Source organism: Bufo bufo, chromosome 5 (genome assembly GCF_905171765.1).
Source record: "Bufo bufo chromosome 5, aBufBuf1.1, whole genome shotgun sequence".
NCBI classification, from domain to species: domain Eukaryota; kingdom Metazoa; phylum Chordata; class Amphibia; order Anura; family Bufonidae; genus Bufo; species Bufo bufo.
Genome location: NC_053393.1, coordinates 484,847,261 through 484,866,264, shown reverse-complemented (window position 1 = coordinate 484,866,264; position 19,004 = coordinate 484,847,261). Strand labels below are relative to the sequence as shown.

The 19,004-nt window shown below is 41.7% G+C and overlaps 1 protein-coding gene across 1 annotated transcript in view; it reads left to right on the top strand.

The window, feature by feature from the left end:
- The window catches only part of NCAPG2 (non-SMC condensin II complex subunit G2), a 67,647-nt gene extending 49,346 nt beyond the window's left edge, over window positions 1-18,301 (top strand). Inside the window, exons 16-28 of the mRNA XM_040432836.1 lie at window positions 2,715-2,888; window positions 3,236-3,306; window positions 3,396-3,549; window positions 9,275-9,448; window positions 9,880-9,996; window positions 10,107-10,244; window positions 10,520-10,619; window positions 11,527-11,717; window positions 12,301-12,444; window positions 13,097-13,200; window positions 13,465-13,565; window positions 15,548-15,650; window positions 18,096-18,301. Coding sequence (XP_040288770.1) covers window positions 2,715-2,888; window positions 3,236-3,306; window positions 3,396-3,549; window positions 9,275-9,448; window positions 9,880-9,996; window positions 10,107-10,244; window positions 10,520-10,619; window positions 11,527-11,717; window positions 12,301-12,444; window positions 13,097-13,200; window positions 13,465-13,565; window positions 15,548-15,650; window positions 18,096-18,147 — 1,623 coding nt within the window. The 3' untranslated portion in view covers window positions 18,148-18,301. The remainder of the gene's footprint in view (window positions 1-2,714; window positions 2,889-3,235; window positions 3,307-3,395; window positions 3,550-9,274; window positions 9,449-9,879; window positions 9,997-10,106; window positions 10,245-10,519; window positions 10,620-11,526; window positions 11,718-12,300; window positions 12,445-13,096; window positions 13,201-13,464; window positions 13,566-15,547; window positions 15,651-18,095) is intronic.
- Window positions 18,302-19,004: the final 703 nt, after the last annotated feature.

Sequence of the window (19,004 nt, the reverse complement as noted above, 5' to 3'; positions counted from 1 at the left end):
ACTGCGAGAAGGCCACGGCACTCACAGGAGCACTGCTGCCTTCTCAAACAGCTGATCAGTGGGGGTCCTTGTCAGTAAAAGCAAAAAAAGGAAGAGACCACTGTGGTACTCAGCAGAAGTGGCCAAAATCATTAAAAACAAAAAGATAGCATTTAGTAATTATAAAAAAAAATGACAGGCAAATTTATAGGATTAGGCAGAGAAAGGCCAAACAAGTTATAAGAGCTTCTAAAGCACAGGCAGAAGAGAAATTAGCTCAGTCAGGGAAAAAAGGCGATAAGACATTCTTCAGATACATAAATGAAAAAAGGAAACTAAAACAAGGAATTACCAAATTAAAAACAAAAGAAGGAAGGTATATGGAAGAAGATAAAGAACTAGTTGTCTGCCTCAATGAATACTTCTGTTCAGTTATTACAAAGGAAAATGAAGGAAAAGGACCTCAGTTAGGAAGGAAGACTGATTAATCTTTTGATACATGTGTCTTTACAGAGGAAGAGGTTCTAAGTCAGCTGTCTAAAATTAATACAGATAAGTCACAGGGGCCTGATGGGATACACCCAAAGCTATTAAAAGAGCTTAGCGGTGAACTAGCAAAACCATTAACAGATTTATTTAACCAATCACTGGCAACAGGAGTCGTCCCAGAAATATTGGAAATTAGCAAATGTTGTGCCCATTCACAAGAAAGGTAGTAGGGAGGAATCGGGCAACTATAGGCCAGTAAGCCTGACATCAATAGTGGGGAAATTAATGGAAACCATACTTAAGGAGAGGATTGTGGAACATCTAAAATCCCATGGATTGAAAGATGAAAAACAGCATGGGTTTACTTCAGGGAGATCATGTCAAACTAATCTTATTGATTTTTTTAATTGGGTGACTAAAATAATAGATGGCGGAGGTGCAGTAGACATCGCTTATCTGGACCTTAGCAAAGCTTTTGATACTGTCCCACATAGAAGGCTTATCAATAAATTGCAGTCTTTGGGCTTGGACTCCCATATTGTTCAATGGATTAGGCAGAGGGACAGACAACAGAGGGTTGTAGTCAATGCAGTATATTCAGACCATGGTCTTGTTACCAGTGGGGTACCTCAGGGATCTGTTCTGGGACCCATATTGTTTAATATCTTTATCAGCGAAATTGCAGAAGGCCTCGATGGTAAGGTGGTTTTTTGCTGATGACACAAAGATTTGTAACGGGGTTGATGTTCCTGGAGGGATACACCAAATGGAAAAGGATTTAGGAAAACTAGAGGAATGGTCAAAAATCTGGCAACTAAAATTTAATGTGGATAAGTGCAAGATAATGCACCTGGGGTGTAAAAACCCAAGGGCAGAATATAAAATCAGTGATACAGTCCTAACCTCAGTATCTGAGGAAAGGGATTTATGGGTCATTATTTCAGAAGACTTAAAGGTAGGCAGACAATGTCATAGAGCAGCAGGAAATGCTAGCAGAGTGCTTGGGTGTATAGGGAGAGGCATTACCAGTAGGAAGAGGGAGGTGCTCATGCCGCTCTACAGAGCACTAGTGAGACCTCATTTGGAATATTGTGCGCAGTACTGGAGACCAGATCTCCAGAAGGATATTGGTACTTTGGAGAGAGTTCAGAGAAGAGCTACTAAACTAGTACATGGATTGCAGGATAAAACTTGCCAGGAAAGATTAAAGGACCTTAACATGTATAGCTTGGAAGAAAGACGAGACAGAGGGGATATGATAGAAACTTTTAAATACATAAAGGGAATCAACAAGGTAAAAGAGAGAATATTTAAAAGAAGAAAAACTGCTGCAAGAGGACAGTTTTAAATTAGAGGGGCAAAGGTTATAAAGTAATATCAGGAAGTATTACTTTACTGAGAGAGTAGTGGATGCATGGAATAGCCTTCCTGCAGAAGTGGTAGCTGCAAATACAGTGAAGGAGTTTAAGCATGCATGGGATAGGCATAAGGCCATCCTTCTTAAAAGATAGGGCCAGGGGCTATCCATAGTACTCAGTATATTGGGCAGACTAGATGGGCCAAATGGTTCTATGTCCTGGGCCAAATGGTTCTATGTCCATCTATAGATGGGCCAAATGGTTCTATGTCCTGGGTGTCGGACCCCCAACAATCACATACTGATGACTTATCCAGAGGAAAGGTCATCAGTATTAAAATAGACCCTTTAACATCATTATGACAGGTGCTTATATGGTGCGATAATGGTCTGGCACTTAAACTGTCCAAAAACTTTTACCACCCCCTGATGTTAGTATCCCCTAAACGTTAAAGGGGTTCTGCACTTTCATTTAACTGATGATCTATCCTCTGGATAGATCATCAGCTTCTGATCGGCGGGGATCCGACACCCGGGCCCCCCGCCGATCAGCTGTTTGAGAAGGCAGCGGCGCTCCAGCAGCACCGCGGCCTTCTCACCGTTTACTGCCGGCCCACTGACGTCACGACTAGTATCAACTAGCGTGGGCGGGGCTAAGCTCCATTCAAGTAAACAGAGCTTAGCCCCGCCCACATTAGTTGATACTAGTCGTGACGTCAGTGGGCCGGCGGTAAACAGTGAGAAGGCCGCGGGGTCCCGGGTGTCGGACCCCCGCCGATCCGATGCTGATGATCTATCCAGAGGATACAGTTAAATGAAAGTGAAGAACCCCTTTAAGTCTTTTATAGCATGTAGGACTTTGCTGCAGAATAATTATGTCGGTTTTCAGGTGTTGGAAAATGTGCTGTCAACTGAAGATGCTGCATCTATGGCCAGTTTACTGGAAATCGTGGTCATTTTGTGGAGAAGTATCAAAAAAGCTCTTGATCAGAATGAAGAGGCCCAAAAGTACACAATAAGCAAATTTGCGTCTGTGCTGCCTGAATACTTCAGAGTGTTTAAGGTAAGTGTGCAAATGAGGTTTTCAATGAACATCTCGGTAAAGATAGGCAAGAGGTCGGCTCAACCAAAATCTGAAAATTATTTCCTTAGCTGCTCTCATTGCTTATAAGCAACCAGCCAAAGCTAAGCTTTAGTTTCTTAAAATTAAGGCATTGTGATATGGATATGGGGTTGGAGATGCCACAAAGTGCATTTTTCAGCCATATTGTTCATTGAATATGTAGTAATTTCCTATCATTCTATGTCGTGATCTGTAGAGCAGTTTTCATGTCTCCACATATGCTTTCATCTTGTGTAAATGCTCCATTTGGTAGAGTAACATGATGTACATTCTCGTTTTACCTGCAGGACGAGCGCTGCACTGTAGCATTAATAATCTTGGCCTCTTTTATGCCTCCATCTGCTGTTCCAACATTCAGGTACACATTACTCAGATAGTTGGCGTCTTCATTTACTGTTTCATAATCCTTTCACTTATCCTTGCATTTCTACATCCATTCTCCTGTAGCTGCTCTGTCCTCTCTAAGCTGAGAAACTTACATAATGGCGCTGAAGAAAACAAGTACGCCACGCTCATAGACTGCTTGTGTCGCTGGGGGCAAGTGGGCCACATACTGGAGCTTATAAATGACTGGCTATCTGAGACTTTCCCAGACAAGAAGGTAAAGCAGGTTAAAGCTTCTGATCAGTAACAAAACATGCAACCTGCCGAACAGATACAACCTGCCCTGTTTTCCTGTATGCTGCTCCCTTTCTGCTGCAAGTAATTTAAAGGGAATCTGTCAGCAGTTTTGTGGATTCCTCACTAAGGGCAACATAAACTCGTGACAGATGCCCTTAGCAAAATGCTTGGTCGCTCTCTTTAATTGTAATTTTGCTACAATTTTGTATTGAACATCTCCAGCACATGCCAATGAGTCCTGCATATTCATGAGCTCCTGTCTTTGTCCTCCCCCTGCTGCCAATTCAGTTGGAAAAAGACTGTCATTCAGAGGCATGAGGCGGAGAAAGCCAGAAGCTCATGAATATCAGGACTCGTTGGCATGTGCTGGAGCATAAAACTGCTGACAGATTCCCAATCTGTGGATAGAAATATATTGTTTAAAGGATTATTCCCATCTCACAGAGTCGTGGCACATTGCTAGTATATGCCATCACAGACTTCTTGGACCCCGACCTTACCTGAGATTGAAGAGACTGCAGTACAGGGGCCCTTCACAGTACTTCCCTACACAGTGGTGCCTCAGCCACCAAGTGAACAGAATTCTCTTCAGCTTCCCGCACAGTGGGTGGCCGGGACAACAATGTACAGTCGTGGCCAAAAGTTTTGAGAATGACACAAATATTAGTTTTCACAAAGTTTGCTGCTAAACTGCTTTTAGATCTTTGTTTCAGTTGTTTCTGTGATGTAGTGAAATATAATTACACGCACTTCATACGCTTCAAAAGGCTTTTATCGACAATTACATGACATTTATGCAAAGAGTCAATATTTGCAGTGTTGGCCCTTCTTTTTCAGGACCTCTGCAATCCGACTGGGCATGCTCTCAATCAACTTCTGGGCCAATTACTGACTGATAGCAACCCATTCTTTCATAATCACTTCTTGGAGTTTGTCAGAATTAGTGGGTTTTTGTTTGTCCACCCGCCTCTTGAGGATTGACCACAAGTTCTCAATGGGATTAAGATCTGGGGAGTTTCCAGGCTATGGACCCAAAATGTCAACGTTTTGGTCCCCGAGCCAGTTAGTCATCACTTTTGCCTTATGGCACGGTGCTCCATCGTGCTGGAAAATGCATTGTTCTTCACCAAACTGTTGTTGGATTGTTGGAAGAAGTTGCTGTTGGAGGGTGTTTTGGTACCATTCTTTATTCATGGCTGTGTTTTGGGGCAAAATTGTGAGTGAGCCCACTCCCTTGGATGAGAAGCAACCCCACACATGAATGGTCTCAGGATGCTTTACTGTTGGCATGACACAGGACTGATGGTAGCGCTCACCTTTTCTTCTCCAGACAAGCATTTTTCCAGATGCCCCAAACAATCGGAAAGAGGCTTCATCGGAGAATATGACTTTGCCCCAGTCCTCAGCAGTCCATTCACCATACTTTCTGCAGAAGATCAATCTGTCCCTGATGTTTTTTTTGGAGAGAAGTGGCTTCTTTGCTGCCCTTCTTGACACCAGGCCATCTTCCAAAAGTCTTCGCCTCACTGTGCGTGAAGATGCGCTCACACCTGCCTGCTGCCATTCCTGAGCAAGCTCTGCACTGGTGGCACTCAGATCCGGCAGCTGAATCCTCTTTAGGAGACGATCCTGGCGCTTGCTGGACTTTCTTGGACGCCCTGAAGCCTTCTTAACAAGAATTGAACCTCTTTCCTTGAAGTTCTTGATGATCCTATAAATTGTTGATTGAGGTGCAATCTTAGTACAATATCCTTGCCTGTGAAGCCACTTTATGCAACGCAATGATGGCTGCACGCGTTTCTTTGCAGGTCACCATGGTTAACAATGGAAGAACAATGATTTCAAGCATCACCCTCCTTTTAACATGTCAAGTCTGCCATTTTAACCCAATCAGCCTGACATAATGATCTCCAGCCTTGTGCTCGTCAACATTCTCACCTGAGTTAACAAGACGATTACTGAAATGATCTCAGCAGGTCCTTTAATGACAGCAATGAAATGCAGTGGAAAGGTTATTTTGGGATTAAGTTAATTTTCATGGCAAAGAAGGACTATGCAATTCATCTGATCACTCTTCATAACATTCTGGAGTATATGCAAATTGCTATTATAAAAACTTAAGCAGCAACTTTTCCAATTTCCAATATTTATGTAATTCTCAAAACTTTTGGCCACGACTGTACAGTGAAGAAGCTGCAGCTCTAAACCAACATTGTGGCGCCTTCAATCCCAGGTCAGACCCCACTGATCATACAGTGAAGGCCTATCCTAGTAATATGTCATCACTTCAAAAGAGGAGAATGATCCTTCAAGTCCAAAGGCTGAAAAGATATAGATACGATTCTGACTGTATCCAGTCTAGGCAGTGCTCTGTAGTGAAGCAGCACAAATGTCCCTGGTAGTTTGGTACAGTGTACCAGGCTGGAGTCCAGGCTCTTTAGCTTGGGGCGGATCACCTTCAGTGGATAGTTATATCTACTTAGTTGAGAGGAGAACTGGGTCTGTCCAGGGTTTTCTTTATCCATCGGTGGATTCATTCTTTCAGCAAACAAAGATCAGGAAAATGAAGAGGATACTAAAGGTGTTGTCTTACTTACAAAGTTAATAAAAGACACATACCGGTGTATTGTGATTGTCCATGTTGCCTCCTTTGTTAGCTTGATTAATTTTTCCATCGCATTATACACTGCACATTTCCAGGGGTTACGACCACTGTGCAATCCAGCAGTGGTGTTCGTGCTTGCACGCTGTAGTAAAAGACTTCGGCCTCGCTGTTAGACGGGGCCGTGAGAGCGCGCATAGACACGCATGCGCAGTAGCTCACGTCCGGCCACCATATATCTGCAGCAGTGGCCTTAACCCCTGGAAACGAGCAATGCCATGGAAAAGTCGGTCAAGTCAACAAAGAAGGTAATATGGACAATCACAATACATTAGTAAGTGCCTTGTATTAATTTTGTCTGCATCAGGGATCAGCAACCTCTGTCACTACAGTCCCCAGAATGCTCTTTTAACTTCTATGGGAGTTACAAGAATAGCAGAGTCACTCAGGGTCCAGTCACACGTCCGCAAGTGTTTTGCTGTGCACAAATTGCGGATTTGCAAAACACAGACACCGGCCTTGTTCGTTCCGCATGTTGCTGATCGCACATGGCCAGCACTATGATCGAAATGCCTATTCTTGTCTGTGGCTGTGGACAAGAATAGGACATGCTCTATCCTTTTTGCAGGGCCATGGAGCCGAAGTGCGGATGCGGACAGCACATGGTGTGCTGTCCGCATCTTTTTCGGCCACATGGAAATAAATGGGTCGGCACCAGTTCTGCGGAACGGATGTGGACCCATTCATGCAGATTTGTGAATGGATCCTCGTGTGCATGCTGGGAGTTGTATTTTCACAATGTCGGGGGGTAATAATTCAATTAAGAATTATTAATTATGGTCATAAAAATAATTAACCATAAAAAAATAAAATTTATAAAATTTGTCATAAATTCTTAAAATCATGACCTGGTGAGTTGTAGACAACCTAATTGATACAATTCACATCTGAGTCCGACTATTTCCTCAGATAAATAAGTTCTTTTTGACGTCAGATGACGTTAATGATAAAATGTAGTTCTACATTATACAATGATACACAGGTATTATAAAAAATATGCTGATTTATTGGTTACAAGGTTATAAACATATATAAGTAATAAACACAAAGATACATGCAAATGAATATATATAGCGTTAATATAAAGCATTACAAGCTTAACAATACATGTAAGTGGAAATAACTTGTCACATTATAACCAAGCTATTATTAGGTTAGGATATCAAAATATGAACATAAGTTATATACATTACTTCTGTTCAGAGAAAACCTCATGATATCAGGATGGGCATGTCTAATCCTAGACATCAATATATAGAATGCTAAATACATTCTGCCCCTTTCCTGTGGGAATCCATCACTTAGCTTGGCGAAGAATGTTCTATCAATATATATATATAAAAGCAATCATATAATGCTTTGCTAGATTACGAGTCTAGATTCTTCTGCAGGTAGAATGAAGCCTCACAATATCCTAAGACTACATCTCAATGTGGAGATGATCAATTGATTTATTTATTCGCCAATCTAGATGGTATAATTTCACCCACACTATCAAATTAGACTTAATAAAATGAAATATCATTTTCTCTGTCTCTTACCAAGTCCTAGTAGGAATCTCACTTCTGATCCTAGGAAAGCTGGGTGGTCCATCATAGTGCATCTCACCATGACTTTCATCTTGATAGACCTCAACTTCTCCTCTCCTTCCTTCTTTTTTCCTTAATTTTCCTTCTGTGTATGGCTTATGATCACAAACTTATCAGTTAGACACACCTTCCTAGTTTGGAACTTTCCAATGATTGTCGGATGGGCGTGACCATTGATGAAAATGTGACATCATAACCCTTCCCAGAATGCACTTTTGCTACTGTTGTAATGTCACCTACTGATACCTAAGTGGCACTGCTGTATAAGCTATTTGCATCATAGTAAAAAGGGTTAACTTATGTAAGTCTGAATATACATTTTGACCTTAGAAGCTTTAATTCAAAGCCATAGGGATTAATTCTGACACTTGTAGCAATTAGAGACAGACCTTTAGGCGTCTCTTTGAACGTTTCTCACACTTAATTTATGGATCGTAAATGCCCTTGTTTTCTCACAGAGATATCAGTACCTCCTCTGTCATACCAAAGATGTGATTAATTGTTACAAGACACACATCTTCACAGACAAAGATTCTCCTTATGAGAAATATATACAATATACTGGATACATGTTGTCTTCGTAACATATAACAATATAATATAAACAAATATATATATATATATGTCCTACTGATTGTCTTATGCTAAGGACTAACTAAGGCTCATTAAATGAATACATACATATTATATATTTTGCTTCATTAATAAATGCCTAATTGTATAGGTAATTATCACCAGCTGCATAGAGCTCATCTTTACCTCCCGTCATAAATTTAAAAGTAGACAAGGAGGCTTCTTCTCAGACTGGTACATTCATGGGAAGGATAACACTGAAGAGTATAAACCTTTGTGTGACCTTAATTTGGCCTACTCAAGACATACAAAATTGCAACTATAGTTGAGCATGGCTCTTAAAGGCAATGAACATCCATCTTGACTATAATGAATTGGATATCAATGCATTTACCTATGAAAAGGCACAACAACAACAACAACTGGAGCGCCGAAGGTTGCTGATCCCAGGTTTACATGATAAATACCATTTGCTGAAGTGAGAGAACCCGTTCAATATGTATTACGATGCCCCCTTGTTTAAATCCACCCCTGTATAGCTGCTTCAATAGGATTTTCTTGTATTAGGCGGAATGCACATGGCCGTGTTCCGCGCCCGAGAGCGGTCCGTGGTATGCCGGACTGTATTCCTGTTCAGAGCAGGAGCGCACGGCGTCATTGGTTGATATGACGCCGTGCGCTTCATGCCGCCGCTGCACTACAGTTATACACGCGCATGATCTATACGAGCAGCAATGACGCCGTGCGCTCCTGCTCTGAACAGGAATCCAGCTCGGCATACCACGGACCGCTCTCGGCCACGGAACACGGCCATGTGCATTCGGCCTTAATGAAATGTATTTTCTTGTAGTTATTTGTTGTTTTTTCCCCCCCTCTAATAGAGTCCAAAGGATTCTCGACGAAAGGTCCGCATTCAGGATACGATAGAGAGTAAGCCGGAGCTAGCACTTGATTACATGGAGTACATTATAACCCACACTATGAGTCGAGAGTGCCTTCTGTCTGTACCAACTAAAAAGTTAAATGGCTTTTTAAAGGTTCTGGGGCTTATAAAAGTAAGTTATAAACTACATCTGTATGGATGGTTTACATCACTAGAGCTTTTTAGAAAATTTCTCGAAGCTGACAAGATGAAGTATTAGATTGTAAAAATGTCCCATATGGGGCCACCTGCTTTCTGTAGGACTTTACTTCCAGTCATGTGATGGTCTCGTAGGTGCACAACTCATTACTAGACTCTGATAACTGGACTGTCCCTGTAGCAAAGCATGCACCATTTCTAAAACTAATTGCCCCTTTAATAGCTTACTGTTAACGTTTCAACTACATCCAGTCAAGACGAGAACCGATTTTCAGATCCACTTTTGCATTTATTAATCATTTTTACAGCTGTATTACTATTTTGTGCTCATACTATGGGCGCACTTATGTACTATCTTCTCATTGAAGTGTCTTTCCTCTGACCAAGCTTTTATCTTCATTTTAGGAGGTCCTGTGCTCATTTATGAAGCCAACGAAAGATACAGATCATAAGATTACTCAAGAAACTGCTCTCAGAACTTTCAGCCTTTATTGCCGGCTCAGTATCCACCTTCAGTACAAGGTAATGTTGTTACATTAGTGATTAGAAGCATGGAGAACCATCCCTCAAAAAGCATACATTATATTGGGTGTTGCTGATATGTGTGTTTTTATTTTTATATATATATACAGGTTAGCTCAGAAGGGAGAATATATCTGTCAGTCTTGGAGGACACAGGGTCCTGGATTGAAAATGAAGTTCTTGCATTTCTTGCTTCTGATGAGGTCATTTCAGATGAGCAGAGTGATTTGTCTAAAGAAATACTTAAGGTAATATTTTTTTATTATTATTATTTTTTTTTTGTGTGTGTTTTGCCACTTTGAAAGCACATCTTCACATCTGCATCAGAGGTTCCATAGTTTACTGTGCTATTCTTTACATCAGTACAATGGACAGCCCGACAGGCTATTATAAATCTGTGAGGTCCATCAGACATCGCTGCCTTCTGTCGTGTTATAAACAGAAGAAACAATATGAGCAGAAAGTTTAGTGCAAATCTTTAGTCAATGATCTCGATGTAGTGTATATCTTTTGTTTTCATTAGACATACCTTACTGTTTGTAAAGATGTGGTAATGGTTGGCCTTGGAGACTCCGAATTTCAAGCACACGTCCTTCAAATTGTCATCTCAACAATGAATACTGGTGAGTATGACTAGCATGGTGTGATGCATACAGTCATAGCAAGTGTCCCTGTAACAGAGTGTCTACCCCACGCACAAGTGTATATATATGCATTTATACCATAATTGCTTGATATGTGCAGGTCCCACCTATTTGAAATCACTTATCAGGCATTTATGGTCTATCCTGTAGATATAGATCATAGATGCTCAGAATTGGAATACAGAAGATAAGCAGGGACACATCGGTATTTGACATTGGGCCAGGAGTTTTCTACTGTTGTAAAGACCGAGAAGTTAAAAGGGTTTTCAAGGACTTACTTGTTGATGAATTATCCTATAGATAGGTCTTCAATATCAGATCGCCATGGGCACCCTCGCGGATCAGCGGTTTTTGCTAGATGCAGCGCTAGCACCAGAACTACACAGCTGCATCTACTGTGTAGTGGCCGTGCCTGGTAACAACTGATCGGCAGGGGGGCCAGAAGCCAGCACCAGGCCGATCTGAGTTTATTGACTTATCCTAAGGCTAATATTACACTAGCAGATAATCATACAGATCATCGCTAACAAGAGTTCATAGGAACGCTCGTTAACGATGATACTGCCGCCGATTATCAGTTGAACGGGCAAACACTCGTTCATCGTGCATTCGGAATCTTCCGGTGAGTTTTGCTGTCTAATCACGAACTGCTCCAATCAAACAGCGATTCAGTATGGAGACAAGTGATGGCATTAGTAATCACTCCTCCTCCCTGTACTGTAGAGGAGATCGCTGTATGTAATAGCGTTCTCCCCCACTACGAAAACAATCGCCTGCCTGTAATATAAGTCTAAGGATAGGTCTTCAGTAAGTAAGTCCTGGAAACGCCCTTCAAGCTTTAGGTAAATTTACAATCGCATGCGCTGCATGATCTTCTGTTTTTCAGAGACCTCCTACACTTGCCTACCAATGCTGATTTCTGTACTGAAAGAGATAACAGAAGTCTGTTTGGCTCAGAAGATGAGTAATGCCTGTACGGACTTGACTAAATACCTTGAAGCTATTCAGACAATCTTCCATAAAGCACTGGAGACTACAGCTCGTAGGCTGCGGAAACATCGCGAGGAGGCTCTACAGGTATACATGACTACACGGGTCTTGTAATGTAAGGTCTGCAATCTGAAAGCGATCAGGAAGTTTCTTCTTGCTCCCTCGGCTTAAAACGTTTTCTGGTTGAAAACGATATGAGAAACACACAACAGACACCAAGAAATGGTCATATATGCAGGGTTTTCATCATCCACCTCTACAAAGGGTATATCCAGTTAAGTGATGATGTCATAGATATTTGTAAAACTATGGCATTGGGGAACTTTTGTTATTAGTTTATCGCTGATTTCCAGAATCAAATGATTTTGAAAATAATCTAATCAGAGATTTCTATTACTCTATTATACAAAAATCCAATCCAAGGCAATTTATTTAGATAGGAGGATGTCCAGGCATACTCTCCTGCCTGATCTAATGTCAGATGAGGAGCGTTGTAACTGTTCGGCATCCAATGAGGATTGTGTAGGACCCGTGCACAAAGCTCATGGGCTGTCAAGCAGGATACGGTGTATGGAAACCCCTTTTAAGTACTTTTTATCTTTTAAATGTGTTTTCTGTCAGTCTGTACTTCACTGTCTTGCTAAAGACTCCTATTTCTCTTTTACTTCAGCTCCTTCAGTCCATGCAAGTCCCTCTTAGCCAGTTCATACAGACCGTTCAGTGCTGGCATGCTGCATCTCTTGAGGTCCACCGAGGAATGCTCTCCACCCTCGTGGCTGCTCTTGTTGTGGAAATAGGCTCTTCTTTGCGCAAAGTACGTATTGCAGGATATTTCCTATTGATTGTCAATCGGTCCGTTCATCTTGCTGTTGTAGTGGTTGGCATTGCGCCACGGTGAAAAGTTATCACATGGAGTCAGTGTGAAATCTCATGCTGGGTATCTTAAATGAAGTACCATTGACTGACTGGTCTCATAGGTGGCCCAGCAGTGACGTGCTGCTTGGGAACACGTCACTGCTGAAGCCAGTCACTTATCCACGTCCAGTGATAAATGTGTGTGTGTTGGGGGGGGGGGAGCCTAGAAAACTCTCCCATAGAAGTCACTGAGGTCCCCTCCTGACCATTGGGTCTATGGCCCATGTGGCTGCCATAAAGCAATTTTCTTAATGTTTTCTAAATGCTGTTGAGAACAGTTCAGGCAAGATGGCCGCCTCCATAAGCATGTTCAGAAAATAGAATTAAAAAATACAATCGGAAAATAAAAACAGATTGGAAAAATAGGATACGTGTTACTATCTGGTTTTACCTGGCAGATAGACATTTTGGTGACACATTTCCTTTAATGAACACAAGAGCAGACAGAATATGCCCCATATTTGTTTGGTTTCTGAGCTTTTAGCCACCATCATAGATAAGACTTAGAGGTCTTGAATGGTCAACTTACATCTAAATTCTACTAATTTTAGATTTCAGATCCGAGTGAAATGACGACACCAGCTTCCGTTTCAGATCTCCCTCCTCTATCACGCTGCTTATTGTCCATTGTTATAAAGACATCCAGTGTACTGAGGTAAGATTACTGCCCTGCACCTTGTACATCATTTGTACTCCCAACACGTTCCTAGAGCTGATCCCTAAAGCTGATATTGTCACAATGTGGTCTCGGCGGTCACGTTCATGGTCTAGCTGCTTCTGTCCCACTTCTCACAGGCAGCATTTCATGGTTTATAGCACAGACTAAACAAAAAGGTTCACACACCAAGATTATAAAATGCATGGTTTATTTTAGGGTTTTGTGTTTTCATTCCCACTTTCTATTTTGTATCTCTTCAAGTTCATTTTTAGGGGAATTGGCAGAATGCATCTCTATGGGAGAGATTGAAGGAATCCTGAGTTTGACTGCATCGTTACATATCATTATGATCTGTTCCAAAGGTACATGTTGTACATATACTTTAAAGTGAATGTCCATCTTTTTATATAACACCCTGTCATTTAAAATATTCTGTGCTGATTATTTTCGTAATACGGCTTATTAAGAGGTTGATGCTACATTTTTGTGTTGCAAATCTCCGAAGTAACAAACATAGTCTGGATGTTACTCCCGATATATCTCCCAAACCATAACACAAATAGGCTAGACTGGATACAAATTAATAAGTACCCTTTATTATCACATGAAAAATATCACACAATTAAAACCATATTAAAATAGTTCAAATCTCCAAATCGTCAACGTAGACACAAAGATAATTGATAAATGGATCGATATTGCAGATGCCCACTAGTTGTACATTCACTGACCTCCATAACTTCATCCTCTCCCATTTTAGCCCCCCTACTGTAGTACTGACCCTTTTAAAAGCTTTTCTGAGAGGCGCTTCATCTTGGAGCACATGATTACATGTTTAACACTGAAAACTGCAATTCCCATGAGCATACGGTCATCCTGTGCATGCTGTACTCCTCCCAAGACCATCATCATCATCACTGTTATAAAGTTAGGACTTTCTGTACCTAAAAAGCTACTAAATAGTATTGCTGTTTAGTAGCTTTTTAGGCACTGAAAATCTTATCCTTCTAATCGTGATTCTATAGAGTAATGGTAAAACCAGTACCCGCTGGGCAAAAGCTATAGAGTAATGGTAAATCTGCTGCCTGCTGGGTAAAAGCTATACAGGGTATAGGAATGGTAAACCGCCACCTGCTGGGCAAAAGCTATAGAGTAATGGTACATCTGCTGCCTGCTTGGTAAAAGATCTGCAGTTTATTTAATTTTAATTTAATATTTTTTAAAGGTTATGGCAGAAAACGGAACTTTCACTTTCCATATTTAGTTTTATGGTAAAACTTCAAATTTTCTGCCATAACCAAAAATCCCAAATATATTATAGGTCTCTGTCGGGAACTGAACTCCAGACCTCCTGCATAGCAGGTAACAAAATTACCACATCACTACAGAAGCTCGCTGTGGAAAGGATAGAATTTTCTGTGCATAACAAGCTACTAAATAGTATTGCTGTTTAGTAGCCTTTTAGGCAACGGAAATCCTATCACTAAGTTCACACAGAGTTGTTGGAGCAGGTTTTGAGGCAGATTTCCCGTCAGGCTTTTCAGCAAAGGCAAGAAAAACCTGAAGGGAAATCTACCTCAAAACCTACTCCAAAAACTCTGTGAACCTACGCTTACAAATTCTATAGTGTTGTGGTAAACTTGCTGGCTGACCTGCAGAAGGTCTGGGCTTCAGCTGTCAAGACAATCAATCGTCATCTTGCAATTGTGCCATGGGGAGTGAGTGGAGAACTGAGAGGACCACTCAAGATGGGGAGGTCACAATTTAGTTATATCTTATCCCAGCCAATGCAAGCGGGTGTCCGCTGTGAAACACAACCACACCCATCATGTATGGAGCTCACTCCACACACACCCCTGCAGCCAATGATATACATGTATGTCACTGGTCCGTAAGGGGTTAAAGATACATTTTAAAAATCAGCTCAGAATGTATTTATTTATTTTAAGCTGGCTATACAGGTAAGATCAATGCCAATTCTTTCAACTGTCTGACTGACTGTAATAGTAGATTTTACCAAGAATGATAATTATGGCCTCCCTCTGCTCATTTGGTCGAGGCAATCATGCATGCTTGTGGGGAGGTTAGGGAAATCGTTTTAATGAAATAATACTAACATTTAAGCATTCAAAAATTCCAATTAACGAAGTATTTCCTCCAGAAGGATATGGAGAGCGAGTCTCATACTGTGATGTGTATTAACCAAGTAACAAACAGAAAAAGTCACCTTTACTGAAAGATCATTAGGACTGTACAGATTTTCAGCTTCATTTTGGTTTCCTTTTAGGAGTTAAAATTTATTTTGTATTTTAAGCAGTTTTCTAAAAATACCATATTTGGTTAGGTAAAGCATTCTCTGCTGCTACAAAAGACATCGCCGCAATGATTCTTCGGAAGCTGAAAACGTATAGAGAGATCACAATGGAAGATGAGGAAAATATAGAAAGGTAAATTATTATTAGAGTGGTAACTGAGGTACAGATTTTAACAACTGCTTCAAGGGATTCTGTCACCAGGATTAACCCTATAGCGATATTTCTATGTGCCCATTAGTCTCCATGCAGTGTTTACAATGATCCCACTGTTTATGCTCAGTGTGCCTTATATTGTTATAAAAAGCGATCTTATTGATATGTAAATACCCTCTCACGATATGTTGGAGCCCAGCACCGCCGACCACTTAATTTATTCCCTCCACTATCTCTGACGTCAGTTCTTCTCAGTGCCGTAATCTCGCGCAGGCGCAGTGGACACTGTAGTCTGCAACGGTGTGGACTACTGGCACCGGCTTCGACGAGTCAACTGCGCATGGCTCCCTCTGCGCGAGATTACGGCACTGAGAAGAACTGACGTCAGGGATAGTGGAGTGTATAAACTAAGTAGTAGGCGGTGCTGGGCTCCGGATCGATGGGCGCGGCTGGGCTCCAACATATTGTGGGACAACCCCTTGGGCTCCTGACCAAGGTATTTTACATATCAATAAGATCGTTTTTTATAACAATCTAACACACACAGAGCAGTAACAGTAGGATCATTTTAAACACTGCATGGAGACTAATGGGCACATATAAATATCTACATATTATTATTTATTATTAAAGCGCCATTCATTCCAAAGCGCTGTACCTATGAGAAGAGGTATACATACATAATACAGACAATTGCACTAATCATAAACAAGACGAGTTACAGACTGGTACAGAAGGAGAGAGAGCCCTGCCCGTGAGGGCTTACAATCTACATGATATGGGAGAAGGACACAGTAGGTGCAGGTGAAGTTGGTCATGGCGGTATAGAGGCAGCAGGGTCACTGGTTGTAGGCTTGACTCGTTAATCCTGGTGACAGAATCCCTTTAAATAACTCTCTATCTCTCTCTATCTCTCTCTCTCTCTATCTCTCTCTCTATCTATCTCTCTCTCTCTCTCTCTCTCTCTCTCTCTCTCATCATAGATAACTTTGATTCCACCCGTTTAACCCCCTAGATGCTACAGTCAATGGCAACCTTGATATCTAGGCAGTGGGGTGCTGATGCATTGCTATGACTGGCGGGCGCCTGAATCCCAGACATGCCGTGACTGGATTAGCCTGTGAGTCTTAAAGTGACAGGCTATAATGCATTGGTATGTAAGGGATACTAGTGCATTATAAAAATAGTGTCAGTGGGACAAAAATAATGAATAAATAAAGGTTACATTTTTTTTATTATTATCACCCAAAATGGTGTTACTAAATATACAATTCGTCCTGTGAAAAACAAGCCCTCTTACGGTTACATCAACAGAAAAAAAGTTATGCCTGTAGAATGTGCCATGACAAAACAACTTTAAGCACTTTAGGAGTTAAACTTATCCTGGGGGCATAAAGTTACCCCTCAGCAGTAAGGGTCTGAGCGCTGAAAAAAAAAGTAACCAAGCCAAATGTAAAGAGAGGTATATGAAGCATCTGAAGAATCCTTCTCCGCACAGTCATCGATAAATGTACACAGATTGTGAGATGATCCAAAATGCTCCATGGAATATCATGATCATGGGACATCATAAACCTTACAGATTTAGGGTCCATTCACATGTCCGTTGTTTATTGCGGATTCCGCAATACACCGGGCCGGCACTCCTATAGAAATGCCTATTCTTGTCTGCTATTGCAGACAAGAATAGGACATGGTCTATTTTTTTTGGGGGTCGCGCACCGGAAATGCGGATGCAGACAGCACACTGTGTGCTGTCTGCATCTCTTCCGGACCCATTCTACGGACTTGTTAATGGAACCTTAAAGAGGACCTTTCACTAGAATAAAACATCTAAACTAACTATACAGACATGGAGAGCGGCGCCCAGGGATCTCCCTGCACTTACTGTTATCCCCGGGCGCCGCTCCGTTCTCCCGGTATAGGCTCCGGTATCTTCACATGTTAGGCTCCACCCAGGGGAACCTGCCGGCGTCTCTTTCTCCCATGCTGTAGCGCTGGCCAATCGCAGCGCTCAGCTCATAGCCTGAGAGAAAAAAAAGCCTCTCAGGCTATGAGCTGAGCGATGCGATTGGCCAGCGCTACAGCATAGGAGAATGAGACGCCGGAAGGTTCCACTGGGTGGAGCCTAACTATGAAGATACCGGAGGCTATAACAGGAGAACGGAGCGGCGCCCGGGGATAACAGTAAGTGCAGGGGGATCCCTGGGCGCCGCTCTCCATGTCTGTATAGTTAGTTTAGATGTTTTATTCTAGTGAAAGGTCCTCTTTAAGCTGGTTTCCGATGGGCCCCTGGTGACGTAACATTATCAGGACTGTTGTGAAAATAACCCTGACAGCGTGCATTGTATTGACGTAAGGGGAAGGCTCCATGTCATAAGCTAGACTGACGTACAATAATGTAAATGTCTTTTCTCTTTTCAGGTCCATATATGAATCATCAGTGAGAACTTTAGAACAGCTCCTGCCGCCTTAACTTCAGCATCGGAGAATATATTCTGTTATATTACTAAGGCAATGTACAGACTGTTAACTGTGAGAAGGGAGAGGAAGCATGTTTTTTTGTAATGTACATTTATATTTTAGGTGTTTTCCGCTATGTAAATATAAAATATATTATTAAGATAGAATGTTCCGAATTCTGTTTTTTTTTTTTTTTATATGTTTGTGCCTTTTCTGATCATGAACACTACAACAGTAATACCACATCCACCCAGTGAGCAACCTGTATCCTCAGTGCTGGGCCTGGCAACAGACCATTACAACAAATCTAGCGTATCTAAGTAATGGTGTCATGAGCCGGGCTCTGCTTCATTTAAAATTCCTCTTAAATGCAACATAATGGGTCTGATGTATGAAAAGTAGTGCAATAATAGCTGATAGCAGCCAATTTCTAACTTGTTCCGAAAAGTGAAAGCTGTAATCTGATCTCATTTACTGCCAGATCCACCAGTCTAGGGAGTGTAGAGGGTAGATAATGAGCAGTTCATCTGTTCATCTCAGGCCAGGTTTACATCACATTTATGGCCTCCGTTTAACATATGTGCCAGCAAGTGTATGATAAACTGATACCTGTGCCAGATGCCATACAGTGGCATCTAGTGTAAGGAAAACTGGACTGTGATGTGGGCGCTGCGGATGCTGAGGACTCCAGAGTGGTAGGCTAATGTAGTGTTTATTGGCGAGTACTCTGTCCTACCATTCTGGAGTCCTTTGCATCCACAGCTCCACATCGGTCTCCTGTTTTCCTTCCACTGCCTGCTTAGTTTCAGGACCTGTCTCCAGAGGGGAACAGTGTGCATCAGCCTGCCCGACTCCGTTCTAAGCGCTACA